The 15,121-nt window shown below is 39.5% G+C and overlaps 1 protein-coding gene across 1 annotated transcript in view; it reads right to left on the bottom strand.

Moving 5' to 3' along the window:
- LOC128745193 (protein similar) overlaps window positions 1-15,121 on the bottom strand; it is a 252,184-nt gene that overhangs the window by 144,553 nt on the left and 92,510 nt on the right. The window contains exon 6 of the mRNA XM_053842211.1: window positions 1,182-1,323. Coding sequence (XP_053698186.1) covers window positions 1,182-1,323 — 142 coding nt within the window. The remainder of the gene's footprint in view (window positions 1-1,181; window positions 1,324-15,121) is intronic.

Here is a 15,121-nt window from a genome sequence, read left to right as displayed (position 1 = left end):
AATAAATGGCAATTCTTTTTCAATGCTGCACTTCCACCGAGAAACCGTACAACAAAATGCCAGTTCTGCCAGGATCTGTTCCCTCGCTAGTGGTGATTTGTTACGGTTCTTTTGTCAGATTGTATGTAGCTATTTCCAATGGCGGACTGGGAGGACAATAAAAAGGTCGAAGTACCATTTTATTTTGTGTGCGGAATCTGCTCTATAATGAAGGGGAAAAGTCGTCGTTGTCGCCCAGTGTCGCACCGGCTCCTGAAAGCTCTCTGCACTCGTTCCGGAGCTTAGAGATAATTGAGGCTATTGTATGTCATACCGATCTGGTATCTCGTGCATGATTTACTTCTATGTTTCTGGATGTCGTGGTTCACCGACCCGCAGAATATTATCATGAATAAATGGGTGTCAATTTTCAGTTGAGCTTTCCGTGTACGTTGGAAGTTTGAAGGCTGAATAACTAGCATCCTTAATCAGGCCACGTAATCCTTTTTACGACGGAGAATCAAGTTGACCATTACCGGGGCTCGACCCACTTTGGATTTTTTCCCGCACGCAACACGTCTTTTTGGGAATTACGGTAGCCTGGTAGCACTTGCTTAAAGAAACCGGAAAAAACATCATTTATTTTCAGTTAATTAACGAACACATGCCTACAGGTCGAGTGGGAATATGGATCGAACGGACAGTGGGTGCCAAGTAAACTTATTCTGTTTACGGTTATTTGGTAGCTTTTCGTGTTTATTATTGCTAGTGTTTAAAGAAACGAGTATCACGTGTGCGGTCCGTAGTATTTTTCCATATACCCGACTGTTACGAACGCTCAGTTTATTTAGATTATCCACAGGTTGCAATGAGGAACAACTTCGTGCACAAAAATAGTACTGTCACCTCCTGTGAATCACGTAGAGCACAGTATGCTCACCATATGGAGAATATCACCGGGAGCAGCATGTGAGTTCGAAATAACTTAAAACCACACAGGCACACTTACACGCACGGTGCCGTAAGCTCCCACCCATGTTGGTGCAGTTGTTCCCGCGTAAATCAGAGACAGAGCAATATTTGACAGATTTGACAGCGAGGTTTCGTACGAAGGCGAATCACCCGCCTCACACGTCCCGACTGGTGGCGGGACCGGAGACGGAGATGATATCAGCCAGTAAATGGAACTATTTTGCACTTACCTGATGACGTGGTTGACGCATACGATGCTGTGTGGCTTTTGCTTATCGTAAATAAGCGTAGCCTGCGTCACGACCCAAGCGTAACCGCCGGTACGGGCCAGAAACCGGTACCGGGCCGTTTCGCTTTGGCCTTTGCTGATCACTGGAAAGATAAACAAAAAAATTAATTAATACATTGGATTGACGTTAAGTATCGATCAAGATTAATCAACCAGGTGTCGATTTATATTCCATACAAACAATAGTTTTTGATGGTCTGACATGACCAATAACTAATGGAACAACAAAGAGGAATATTTATCCAATACATACTGCTTCGGTAACAAAACGGAAAGGTACACGCAAAACTTGGACATAATGCAAAATATGTAATCATCAATTGTTATGACAAGTTTTGCATCACATCTGTTACAAAATGGTAGCATGAGTCATGCTATATTTAACATAGGTCATTCATCACCAAGTGCCCGAGCCCCGCTCGATTAATGGGAGCACCTCCTTTTTTAAAACTAAATACCCATGTTTGTCAAGTCCTCTTACATCTTACTCGGAGTTCCTTTGTCTTTCAGCCACTTGTACATCTGTTAATGTAACGAACATTCCCATCACTCAAGAAATAAAACCCTTTTTCTTCATTTAAATGTGTCTACTCTCTTTGTCAGTTCCCGTCCTGTCGTCCCCCAGCCACTTGTAAATCTGCCTTCTCGGTAATCTATAAAGCAAGACAAAACTTTTTTACGTTTTTGAACTTCCTCTTGTCAATGCCACTCTCTATCACCCCCTTTCAGAAACCCTCTCTTGTCATCCAGCCACTTGTAAGATGCCGCTCCTTATTTTGTATATCTCCTGCGCTGATTCTTTTATGTCAAAGAACATTTGTGCAAAGTTCGACGAAGAACCATCCAAACGTTTCGGAGTTACGAAGGAATATACACGCATACTCACGTTCCTTCCTCCCCCAGCACCTTTTTGGTTCTCACTCAGGCAGCTCCCGCTTCTGTCACGTAGCCAATTATGCAACCATTTGCTCTATGAAAATCCCTAAAACGGTAGAGAAACAAGTCTTGGCGAAGCATAGGGGAATTGTGTATAACGTGCCCCCCTGGCCAATGTGCCCCCCTTCGTTTTTCGCTAAACAAGCGAAATCAAAATGCAAAACCACCCAGAAACCATAGTATTTGCTGGAACTAGCCTACTATGCAAGTATGACAGTTGTCACATGCTGTAAAAATAAAACAAAAATAAATTTGTTTTTGAGCAGCTTCCGATGTAACTTTTGGCGTCATTTCCATAAGCTATTTTCTTGTCAAAATCTGTACATAACCGGTTGTTGCGATTCGATTGCGTAAAGTGAACTTCAAAAAGACATCCCTGCCAAAAATAACGGTATGAAACGCTTGATTTGCTTTAGCATTTAATATTTTTTCAAATAAGTAAAAGCAGGCCAATATGCCCCACTTGCGGTGGTGCAATTTGCCCCCTTGCAAATGTGGCTATAAACATAGGTAAACAGATCTAAGTTGAAGCCAATTGCCATTATTTAATTCAATTAGTACTGTAGAGCAACCGTAGTGGGAATAATTTTTTACCAACGTCCAAATTATAGGTAATTCAACTACCCGGTACAAAACGCCACAGCTGCAGTATAATGTGCCCCATGCTGAAAAGAAAAAGTGCTCCAGAAGGCCGAAACTAGGTTTATCTATACCTATAAAGAAGGATTTCTGTCTGTCTGTCCTGTGTTCCTTATAGAATCAAAAACTACTGAACCAATCGGCGTGAAAATTTGCATGTAGAGGTTTTTGGGGCCAGGAAAGGTTTTAGTGATGGTTAGAGACCCCTCCCCCCACTAAGAGGGGGGGCTCCCATACAAATGAAACACAAATTTCTGCATAACTCGAGAACTAATCAAGCAAATAGAACCAAATTTGGCATGTGGGTGTTTTCGGTGACAAGAATTTATTCTAGAGTAATTTGAGACCCCTCCCCTCTTTATAAGGGGAATTATAACTCCTCTCCCCTTTAAGAGGGGGGGTTTCCATACAAATTTCCTCATAACTCGAGAACTAATCAAGCAAATGGAATCAAATTTGGCATGTGAAAGTTTTCGAGGGCAAGAAAATTTTCTATGTTGAATTAGCACCCCTCCTCACTTTAAGAGGGGGGGCTCCTGTACAAATGAAATACCAATTTCCTCATAACTCGAGAACTAATCAAGCAAATGGAACCAAATTTGGCATGTGTGTGTTTTTGGAGACAAAATTTTTTTCTATGATGAATTGGGAACCCTCCCCGCTTTAAGTGGGGGGGGGGCTCCTATACAAACGAAATACAAATTTCCTTATAACTCGAGAGCTAATCCAGCAAATGGAACCAAATTTGGCATGTAGGTGTTTTTGGAGGCAAAATTTTTTTCTATGATGAATAAGAACCTCTCCCCACTTTAGGAGGGGGGCTCCTATACAAATGAAATACAAATTTCCTCATAACTCGAGAACTAATCAAGCAAATAGAACCAAATTTGGCATGTGGGTGTTTTCGGTAACAAGAATTTATTCTAGAGTAAATTGAGACCCCTCCCTCTTTATAAGGGGAATTGTAACTCCTCTCCCCTTTAAGAGGGGGGGCTTCCATACAAATTTCCTCATAACTCGAGAACTAATCAAGCAAATGGAACCAAATTTGGCATGTGAAGGTTTTCGAGGGCAGGAAAATTTTCTACGGTGAATTAGGACCCCTCCCCACTCTAAGAGGGGGGGCTCCTGTACAAATGAAATACAAATTTCCTCCTAACTCGAGAACTAATCAAGCAAATAGAACAACATTTGGCATGTGGGTGTTTTTTTTGGTGACAAGAATTTATTCTATGGTGAATTGAGACCCCTCCCCTCTTTATAAGAGGAGTTATAACTCCTTTCCCCTTTAAGAGGGGGGGCTTCCATACAAATTTCCTCATAACTCGAGAACTAATCAAGCAAATGCAACCAAATTTGGCATGTGAAGGTTTTCGAGAGCAAGAAAATTTTCTATGGTGAATTAGGACCCCTCCCCACTTTAAGAGGAGGGGCTCCTGTACAAATAAAATACAAATTTCCTCATAACTCGAGAACTAATCAAGCGAATTGAACCAAATTTGGCATATAAGTGTTTTTGGAGACAATTTTTTTTTCAATGATGAATTGGGACCCCTCCCCACTTTAGGAGGGGGGGGGGGTCCTATACAAACGAAATACAAATTTCCCCATAACTCGAGAACTAATCCAGCAAATGGAACCAAATTTGGCGTGTAGGTGTTTTTGGAGGCAAGAATTTTTTCTGTGATGAATTAGGACCTCTTCCCACATTAGGAGGGGGGGCTCCAATACAAATGAAATACAAATTTCCCCATAACTCGAGAACTAATCAAGCAAATAGAACCAAATTCGGCATGTGGAGGTTTTTGGAGGCAAAAATATTTTCTACGGTGAATTAGGATCCTTCCACACTTCAAGAGGGGGGGCTTCTACACAAATGAAATACAAATTTCCTCATAATTCGAGAACTAATCAAGCAAATGGAACCATATTTGGCATGTGGGTGTTTTTGGAGGCAACCATTTTTCCAATTATGAATTAGGACTTCTTACCTTTTTAGGAGGGGGTGGGGGCTCCCATTCAAACGAAATACAAATTTGCTCATAACTTTAGAACTAATCAAGCAAATGGAACCAAATTTGGCATGTGAGAGTTTTAGATGGCAGAATTTTTTTTCTGTGGTGTATTACGACCCCTTTCCCTTTTAAGAGGGTGGGCTCCCATACAAATGAAATACAAATTTCCTTATAATTTGAGTACTAATCAAGCAAATGGAACCAAATTTAGCATGTAGGAGATTTTTGAGTCTTGAATTTATTTTATGATAGTTAGAGACCTCTCACCCCTGTGGTAGGGGGATATGGACTCTTATACAAATAAAACAGAAATTTTTGCGAAACTCAAAAACTAATCGGTCTCGAGAAATTCGAGACTCTTCCATAAAACATTAGTCAATAACAAGACCACAAAAACTATCTATAGTAACACTAGATCATTCAGGACGAGCCGGTCGTGAGTGTTGCCGGTGACCCGCCGTCGGAAGCGCCGCCCACTGGGGGGCTTGCAAAACTCGAGAAGTGACAAAGATCATCCGAGATTCATGATTTATGTACAACACAGGTTAATTTGTGGCAATACGAAGTTTGTCGGGTCAGCTAGTTTTACATAAAATAACGATATTTTGCAAAACAAAGGAAATAGTTTTACTTTATACAAAATAGAGTTGGTCTGTCACTGGTAGAAATACTCAAATTACCGCATTGGGCATATTATACCGCAGGTGGGGCATTTTACCCCGCGCAGACGAGCAACACAACATTTAGGTGCTTTTATTAAATAATTCCTAGCATGTTTATTCCACAATACTAAATGAAATAACCAATTGCAATTGGTTGTCAGCTTAAATACCAACATATACACGTAGTTGTAACGTTAATTTGGGGAAGTATAACGGAGATATATCCATTTATTCTTAGGGGGGGCACATTATACACATTTCCCCTACATACAAATTCACGTTCACTATTATATACAGGGTGTTAGGTAGTTTAGTGCGGCTATTTCAGGGGGTGCAAGAGGACCACATTTGTCGAAAAAAATCCAGCTACGCATGTGGTCAAATCTTAATTCCCAAGTAACAAATTGGGTTTTGTAACACTCTTATGATGGCATTTAAGACCAAAATTGGTGTTGAAGACCAGCATAAGAGTACAATAAAACTCACATGGTTGCTTGGGCTGTTACAGAGTTTTTGAACATTTCTAGTTTTCGGTTCTGTTTGTCTTTAATTAGCTCTGGTACAAAAACTATGCTAGCTAGCTCAATTCGGTTACTTTCATTCAAAAACTGAGAAAATTTTATACAAAAAATTGGTCTTAAACCTCCTACTTCATGAATTTTAGTAACTTTTTAGAAACAAAAAGCTTTGAAATAAGGGTTTCTCAAGGCGTTTTTATCGATTTGGGTGATAATTCTGATTGCTGTTATTCACCTAGTTAAACCTCTGGTACCGTTTTCCAATTCGTTCATTAACGTAAAACGCATATCTTTTTTAGTTTCGTTGCAATTTCATTTTAAACGTATCGTATTAGGTGTTGAATTAGTATCTGAAAACTGCAGAAATACATCACGCATAGCACACTAGATGACCGCGTGCGATGAGCACAGTCTGACACGTATGAAAAAACAATAACATAGTCATAAATTGAGAATTCGCCTCCACTTTTACTAGCATAAGCTTGCAAAACTCAAGCCGCTTAGGTTTATTCGCTGGTAGCAGCTCTTGAACGTGTGTGGAGTGTGGAAAGGGTGCATTTTTACCCGCACGTTCTACACCTCCATGGTGATAAGGGACTGTGCCGCAATTTGCCTTGTGTTTGTCTTGAAATCATTTTCCACAATCCGAAAAATTTCATGGTCAATCGCTGGCACTATTTGCTGATGAGACAGAGGCTTCCCTCGAAGCCTCGATGTAAACAACGTTCCTTCTCGGAAGCGACGTACGGTGCGTTGTCATAGACGTCCCTGAATTAAAATCATTGTGCAATAAATCCAACATTTCTAGATTTGTGTTCGCTTACTTGCATTCGGTAGCGGAGGATCAGAAAATCTACAACCATACTCCTGCTGGGCTGTCATTGCTGCACAATTAGCGAAGCCATAACAAAGGTACATCAAATGTCAGTGAATTCTTCCGGAGAATACGTTTTAATACTTTCAGAAAGGGACGATTCATATATGACGTCCACCAAATTTCTGCTTTTTTAGAACCCCCCTCCCTCCCCTCTCTGTCCGATTGTGTCACAAAACTTAACCTCCCCCCCCTTTGGGATGTCACACAAACTCAAAATAAAAATGGAAAGCGTTTTGAAAGTAAAAAGTGGTTTATAAAAATAGCTTAACCTTTTAAGAGTTAGTTTATGACTAAAAAAAAAATAGAAAATAACAATTAACAACAAATAATAACTTCGAACAAAGGCTCTAACAACATTCAATTGCAAATTGTTACAAATCAATGAAGAAATGAAGCTTTGGTTTCAATTTAAGAAGTATTTAAGTAGATAAATGACTGAGAAACATATTTTTGCTGCCTTTTGATGAAAATGCAATTTTTTTCGACGGATGTCACGTTTGCCTAACCTCCCTCCCCCTTTGTCCCAACCTGTCATAACATTTACACCCCCCCTCCCCCCCATAAGCAGTGGACGTCATTATTGAATGATCCCAAACGGCCCAGAGAGACATATGCGTCTAACCATGTCCGTCGCACGCGTTGATCTAGTGTGCTATGCTTGATGTATGAGTTCGAGCAGTTTTCCGAAACTAATTCAACACCCAAAACCATACGTTTAAAATGAAATTGCAACGAAACTAGTACCGTTTTTGTTTTTGCTTAGTTCCAACCTAGGTTTGCTCTAGTTCCAATCGAACGGCTGTCAAAATGTTTGTTTTTTCACTCTGGTTGAACTTAGTTTCGCTCAGGGATGCACTTTTTAGACGACGGGTTCACTCTTTTCACAGTTTCAACCTCGCAATAAGCAATACACTGACAACCCGAAAACGCTTGTTTATTCTGTCGAAAATGTTTGTTTATTCAGTGGTTGGGTGGGAACTAACCCAGGTTAAACAACAAAAACGCTATAAAAGAGATAGACGTTTTACGTCAAAGAACGAATTGTAGAACGGAACTAGAGCTTTAAATTGGTAAATAGCTTTTATCACATTTTTAGGAGAAACGTCTTGAGAAACATATATTTCAATGATTTTTGCTTCTAAAAAGTTACTAAATCTCATTGAGTAGGAGGTTTAACAGCAATTTTTAGTACAAAATTTTCTCAGCTTTCAAATGAAAGTAACTGTATTGAGCTAGCTAGCATAGTTTTTGTACCAGAGTAAATTTAAAGTAAAATGAACCGAAAACTAAAAATGTTCTGTAACTCTCTAGTGTCACTCTACCTCGTAAATGTTCGCCGCGTATAAAATCCGCTAATACGTGTTATTTTAGATGACTTCCAAGATATTGTAAAAAAAAAATACACAAAAGCTGATTATGCAGTAAGCAGTTTAGATAAAGTCTTATTATGTAATGTGCAATTATTTTCAATTAGGTTGTAAGAACGAGTAGTTGTTTGCGTAAACCATTCTTCTCTAAAAGAGGCAGGTGTGGTATATGTGAAATCAATCATAGTCATCCTTAAAATTTCATAACCCACCACCATATTCAAATCATATATTAAAAACGACTGGTGCAAGTATCATAATAAAACTCTAAGCTTAAGATAAAAACAACCTTTTTTCTAATTCAGTTATGAAACAGTTTTCTTGTATATTTTTGCTTTTTCCACATATCGGCCTCAGAAATTCGAAGTTTGTTGGAAGCAGCAATATTTCACTTGACAGAGACAGTTCCAATGCGATATGAATTATTTGCACTACAATTTATTCGTAGAAAACGCCAAAAAGCTTGCCATTCACCCACCAGCGATGATAGCGAGGTTTAACGACTTTCGTCACAAAAACCTCTCCATTTTCTCGAGAAGTACTTCATTCGATTTAATCACAGATAAAAGTGTACATTATAGTGATTAATATTTTATCACTCCCAATTAATTATATCCTTCCACAAAGTGATTTCGCTGCATGCATATTTTCGTTCGTAGTTCCTCGTCGGTCGTCGCCGTCGTCCATGCTCTATGACGCAGAAGAAAATGCCACATGGCATCGGGAGCACTTCAAAGCGACGATGGCGGCTGTTGTAGTAAATTCGCGTTCAATGCACCTGGCACCCTTTCGTGCCGGGAATAAACCGAAACAAACATAGAAACACGAAACCCTTGAAATGCTAATCGGAACACACAAAGCTATACAAAGGTATTTGACACTACCGTTTTCCGGCCAGTCGGCAAACCCGAATCGACAACAAATTAGCTTTACATACAGAGAAAAACAAAGATGGGATTATTATTAATTTACTGCGAAGGTAAATATTGGGATCGTGTCTGGAATACATGAAAATTTAATCAATCGCTCGACTGCAAATGTTCTAAAATGGTCTGCCTCGGTGACTAGCTATCCTGACCAACATCAATTTGAAGTGTGTTGTTCCCTTCCAAGGACACTGCTTGTGTCCTTGAAGAAGCAAAAACGGAGTGGTTGTATGCAATGCAATGGAGTTGCGGCGCTGTGCATTGGCTCCGTTCGTCATGATAGTCCCTGGTAGCATTTTGGGGCTGACTGGCTGACGATACAAAACCCCCGGCGCCACAGTGAAAGCGGGGGAAAGAAAATGAAATTAGATGGGTGTCCTTTTAACAGCAGCAAAATTGAAACGTACAAACAAAATGAATGGGAGCCGTTAGGGATACATTTTTAATGAAAGCTGGCTAACTTTTTCAAACAGGAATTGCTACAACAGGACTACTTCTGATTCCCGTACGTTCGTATTCAGAAGCAAGCGCTGCAGCTGCTCAACCATATTCACCTTTCTTCGTTTCAACGGAATGGTACTTCTCATGCAAATACATCCCATTCTACTTGAGCTACCTACTCAACAGATTTTCAACTCTATCAAATGTACCGTAAGCGTTAGCTTTGTTTAGCTTGGTACTATCAAACGAAAAAGTCCTTCCATGGCATCAGCGGGCGGCATGCACCAGTGCAACAACCAGTTTATGCCGAAAAATTCCCCGTGCTGCCTGCTGCCACACTGCGCCATGCCACACGATTTTCACCATTTGAAAGGATGCCAAGTTTTCCCGAACCACTCAAAACGTTGACGGCAATGGCGCAACCAGGCGATGATGGGACGGCTCATGAGTATATCAACCTGCACCATGTTGGCCCCCCCCACTGCACCGAGCCCTCCTTAATATTTTTCTCGAACGAACGACATGATTTGGCTTGGCAGTGTGCTGTTATGCTGCTGTAAAGTACGTGTATCCTGTATATGGAAAGCTACATTCTATACGTTAGTTGAAATGTATGAAACAAAAAAACACACACTCACAAAGCACAAAACAAGTCACCAGCGTCAGCACTGGAACAGTGCGCGCGATTGCATTTAAACTGTTTATGAATGCCAATTTGGCCGGAGTATGCTGCAAGCTGGCAATTTTGCCTTCGACGAACGAATATGTGATCCCCGGGATGAAGTGTTCCAGGGGTTTCACAAGCAAGAAAAATATGAAAAAGTACATCATAAGTATAAGAGTAAAAACAATGGCGGATAAATATTGTGCAATGTGTTCAATTCTTAAGATATAGTTTCGCATTTACCGACACGTCATTAGATAATCAGTGTTTGTTGTTAGAGCTTATGCTCTAAACTAGGAGCTAAGTGTCCAAAATTGGGACGACCGGTAGCTCCTAACCATTATACTGTGCATTCGGCATTGTGCTTCCATGAAGAGAGATTAAAACAGCGACCCTGTTTTGTCATTTCTTGGCTGTCGTGACTAATTCGAGTGCATAATAGTCCACATCTGGACTCCGTAAATATGATAATTTTGTAAATCTTTATTATGTCGAGTCCATATAAAAACTACTTTAGTTCACACATCCTATCCATCACAAATATAACCATACATCATAACCATAAATATAAGAGGCTTATGTCTGTCGCCAAAACGAGGGGCGCGATATGTATTTTCGTGGTAATCATCGCCCATATTAAGCAAAGACTCAAACCAATCATACCAGATTACATTCAAGACGAGCAAAAGTAACGTAGTTGCACCTCATAGAGTTACATAGCGTTAGCGTTACATAGCATACCTCCAATTTGTTCTCAATCAGACGCGAGGCGACACGCGGGGGTTACAGCTTGTAGAGAATAAAGTAGTATTTAGTATATATTTACATTATCAACAGGCTAGTTATATACTCTAATGATATTCAAATTAGTTAATACATATTGCCTTACAATTACACTTGATTGCTTCCCTGGACAAATTGAAGTCAAACTCCTCTGCAACTCTGTTGAATAATCTGAGAAATTCACCTATACTATTGTAGAAATTTACGGTTCCTGAAATTTCCTGAATGAATCTGTAACCGAATATTGGTGAGAAAATTTGTACATTCCGTTCTAACGGTCAGCAAATGTCAGGTCAGCAAACGGTCAGCCCACCAAACACTAGAATCGCACTGGCAACATTGCGGCGGATAGCTAGCGTGTCCAGATCCCTGAGTGGGCAGCGACTTGCGTAGCAGAGCAGCAGTAACGGGTCAACTCCATTCTGATAGTAAGGATTCCGAAGTTGACATCAATATTCAAGAGTTGAACGCAAAAGCTAGCAGTATGAGGATTTCATGCAATAGAAGTTGTTGAAATTCTTGGCGATTGGGAACATGAGGCCCTAATACGAAAGAATTATGTTGCTGAAATGCTAGTTCGCTATCTAGTAGCACGCATCAGTCTTTGACACTGTCTGTTCTTTCAACAGTAATTCCCGGAAGCTGACTAAACCAATTACTGCCTAGTCCGATTATCGCTGACGAATAATTGGGCTATGGCGATAGAACTAATTTGACTGAAGATTGGAGTTGTCAGTTTGAAATATACATACAACAAATACCAATGGCCCGCGGTGGCTACCTTGAGGAATGCCAGGAAATCAGAGAGATACGAACCTAACTTTGCCATCCTAACTTTCTCCAAATTTAGCAAAGGTAATTTCGTGGTTGACGCAACCGAAGGCTGCTGTTAGGTCCAACAAAATTGAATCAATTTGTCTAACGTAATTACAATCATCGGTTATATAGAAATGGTTACAATGGTGCTCTTTGGCATAAATCCATGCTGGTTCTCAATAATAGACTGTTGTTGGCAAAATCTTAAAATGTGATCCAATACAATGAGTGCAATCAGCTTAGCAAGAGATCTCAGGGCGAAAACTTCACGATAATTTTCCAAATACATTTATGCTCCTTTTTTATAAACGGGAAATAAAAATGAAGATTTCTGAAAGGTAGGAAACTTTGTTGACGACGTGAGTAATCTTGAAATATACGAGCGTGATTTTATTTATTGATAGTTACCATAACGCGTGGATAGCGCCGCTCGCAAGTTCTATTTTATCGAACATCAGTAACCGGCTCGCCAATTAATGAGGTTATTATGATTAAAATTTGGTTAACTGACACATTTTTTATGCGTTTATAAAACCTAAACATTCTACATATTCTAAGTGTGTGCATGCAAAACAATGATTCTATTTTGGTTTTGAGTGAAAACTATCACGTGACCAAAATGGAAATACAGTTCTATCCGGCAGCAGAAAAACTGTAGGTGTTTTTAAAATATTACTCTTTAACAATGTAAATTTACATTCGCACTTTCTCGGAAGCACTGTGGTATAGTAAACAAAGGTATTTTCTTATGCAAAACTTGAATACCGGCTGCTTGAAATGCAGTCATCAAAAATTGATGTGAGAACTTCGGTAAATTATATCAAATACAACAAAACTTTAAATCGCATGTTGTGTTACATCTGCTTTCCGTTTTGATATAAATAAACAATGCAGAAACAATCCTAGTATGTGATATTAAATTTTACTGGATATCAGAGCTCTTGTTTCCAGTGCCAATTTCGCTACCCAACAAGTTGCATTTTCGATCAACAAGCTGCGAACAAAATGTTGAAAGCCATGGTGAAACGTTACGAGAGTTTGCTGAGTTCTCTGGACGATGAAACGGACTATTTCCGTCCGTTAGAATTCGCGCTAGCCTTGGGCGGTAACTATACTGAACATAGAACGTCACCATATCTTCTTCTTACGCTACCATGAATTTCGGTAGGGATTCATCTGGTTACCAAAAGCGTTTGTGCTCGATACTTGTTTGCGCTTTTCCGATTGTTGATCATTCTAATGATGGTCTATGTATTGGATCGCATTTATGTCGCCGCCTTCGAGTGGGATTCTAAAGCAAACGTAATTGGGGCAATCGCTTTGTTTGCCGAAGCGGCTCTGATGTATGTGCGTGTAGGAGCAGCTCGGTACTATCTCAAGGACCTGCAGCATGTAAGAGATTACCTGTCACATGAGCTGAACACACAATCGTTTCGAATTCACAATCTAAATCGATCATACCGAGCAATACGAGGGATAACGCTCTGGTCGCTAATACTTTTAAGCATAAATCAAATTCCACATCACATCTTCTTAGGCGGCATCTAATTGCACGGTACACCGGAGAACTTGACCTGAATTGGACTCTACGGGAAGGCATTTTCTAAAAGTTGGAACATCTTTTATTTTACGCTAGTAGTTTTCATGTTTGTGGCAAACATGACGGTAAACAATTCATATCTGATGGGACTCTACCACTCTCTCTAACTCGTATGGTACTTTATTTTCTCGTGTTGACAGGAAGATTGAATGTATCGTCACCCAAAGAGCAACAAACATGGAACATTTCGAAAAAAGTATGCTATTTTGGAACGAACTGAAGCATGAGCTAAATGCTACTGTTATACGTCATAATGAATTCTTGGAACAACTGGACTCTTTGAAGCATTTTCTCAATACAACAATTTCATTTATATTTTACATACATTTTCAGTCGCTAGCTTGTGCTTTACTATATTGTGTTTATCAAGGACTGTCAATCGATTCAGCACTCGTGTGTGCCTACATCCTTGCGCATTTAGGAGAAATATTTTGGAATTTAAAGTTAATTGATGATTTGAACGTAGCGGTAAAATATTCAAATTCTTAATTTTCTTTTCAGTGAGTTTATGCACTATTACAGAACGAACACATTTCTTACGTTGTGCACAATCTGGACTGGCATCAACGGTTGAAGTTTGTTCCGGCTCTCACATTAGAGTATAAAATAGTTCGTACAACGCTGTTACTGGTAATGATCAAAGCCCAAAGAAAGCTTGGCATCAGATGCTGTGGAAGGTTTGAATTTTCAGTTGAAGCTTTTGGTGATTTGGTTATAATGATGTACAATGTGCTTACTTTTCTACTAAACGTTGTCCACTGAATGGTGGTGTAAAACTCAAAAAGTGTTTGCGTTTCAACTTTCAATGCAATGTGAATATAGGACACAAGAGGGTATTTTCGGCCCATTAAGCGAGTGCATCTATTTTCTCGGCCTATGGCCTACTTCTAGTGGAAGAACAAGTGGTTTTGACGTTCTTTGAATAAAAAATAGTAGATTGCTTACAGTCTTGAGAAAATAGTCATAACATATTAAAATTGTATGTCGGCCAAATATTTTTATTGGCGAAAGAAAAGGCAAATAGGCTGAATTTATAAAACCTGCTGAAAATACCCTACTACTGGACAAAGTTAGTTTATGAAGAAACTATGAAATACTGTCATAATTTAAATCGCTTAAAAATAAAATAAAATATAGTATGATTTAGGTTACGTTACGTTCTGTAGTTTGTTTATGCACCCTATTCCGTTTCACACCACAGGTTCTGTTACGCGTATTGCCGTCATACTGGCCGCACTGCCTAGCTTGTCAAATTAGTACGCGCCAAAATTTTTCTGTATGTGTGTGTATAGAATAGCGCATTGTAACCGACGTGATAAGACATGAAATACTAAAATTTAGTATTTACCGTGAACGTACCATATTCTGCGCAGTTAAGACATTTTTATGATTCTTCCGCTATTCTAAGTATTCTAGATTTAAATTAACAACGTGAATAGCAGCAACGTGTAGTGCTACGGTCTATAATATCTGGTAAAAAATATGGGAATTATAAGTCGACTAACAATTGAGTATATTTTTCGTTTTGTAAACTTATCCACGGTGCCTAATTCTGCGCACTTTCTTGCCCATGTTCCTAATTCTGCGCAAGTTTGCTCCTAATTCTGAGCACCCAAAAAGTGAAAATAATTACTCCT

This window comes from Sabethes cyaneus, chromosome 1, assembly GCF_943734655.1.
Source record: "Sabethes cyaneus chromosome 1, idSabCyanKW18_F2, whole genome shotgun sequence".
Lineage (NCBI taxonomy): Eukaryota > Metazoa > Arthropoda > Insecta > Diptera > Culicidae > Sabethes > Sabethes cyaneus.
The sequence above is the reverse complement of the archived record's forward strand: the minus strand, read 5'-3'. Positions and strand labels throughout refer to the sequence as shown.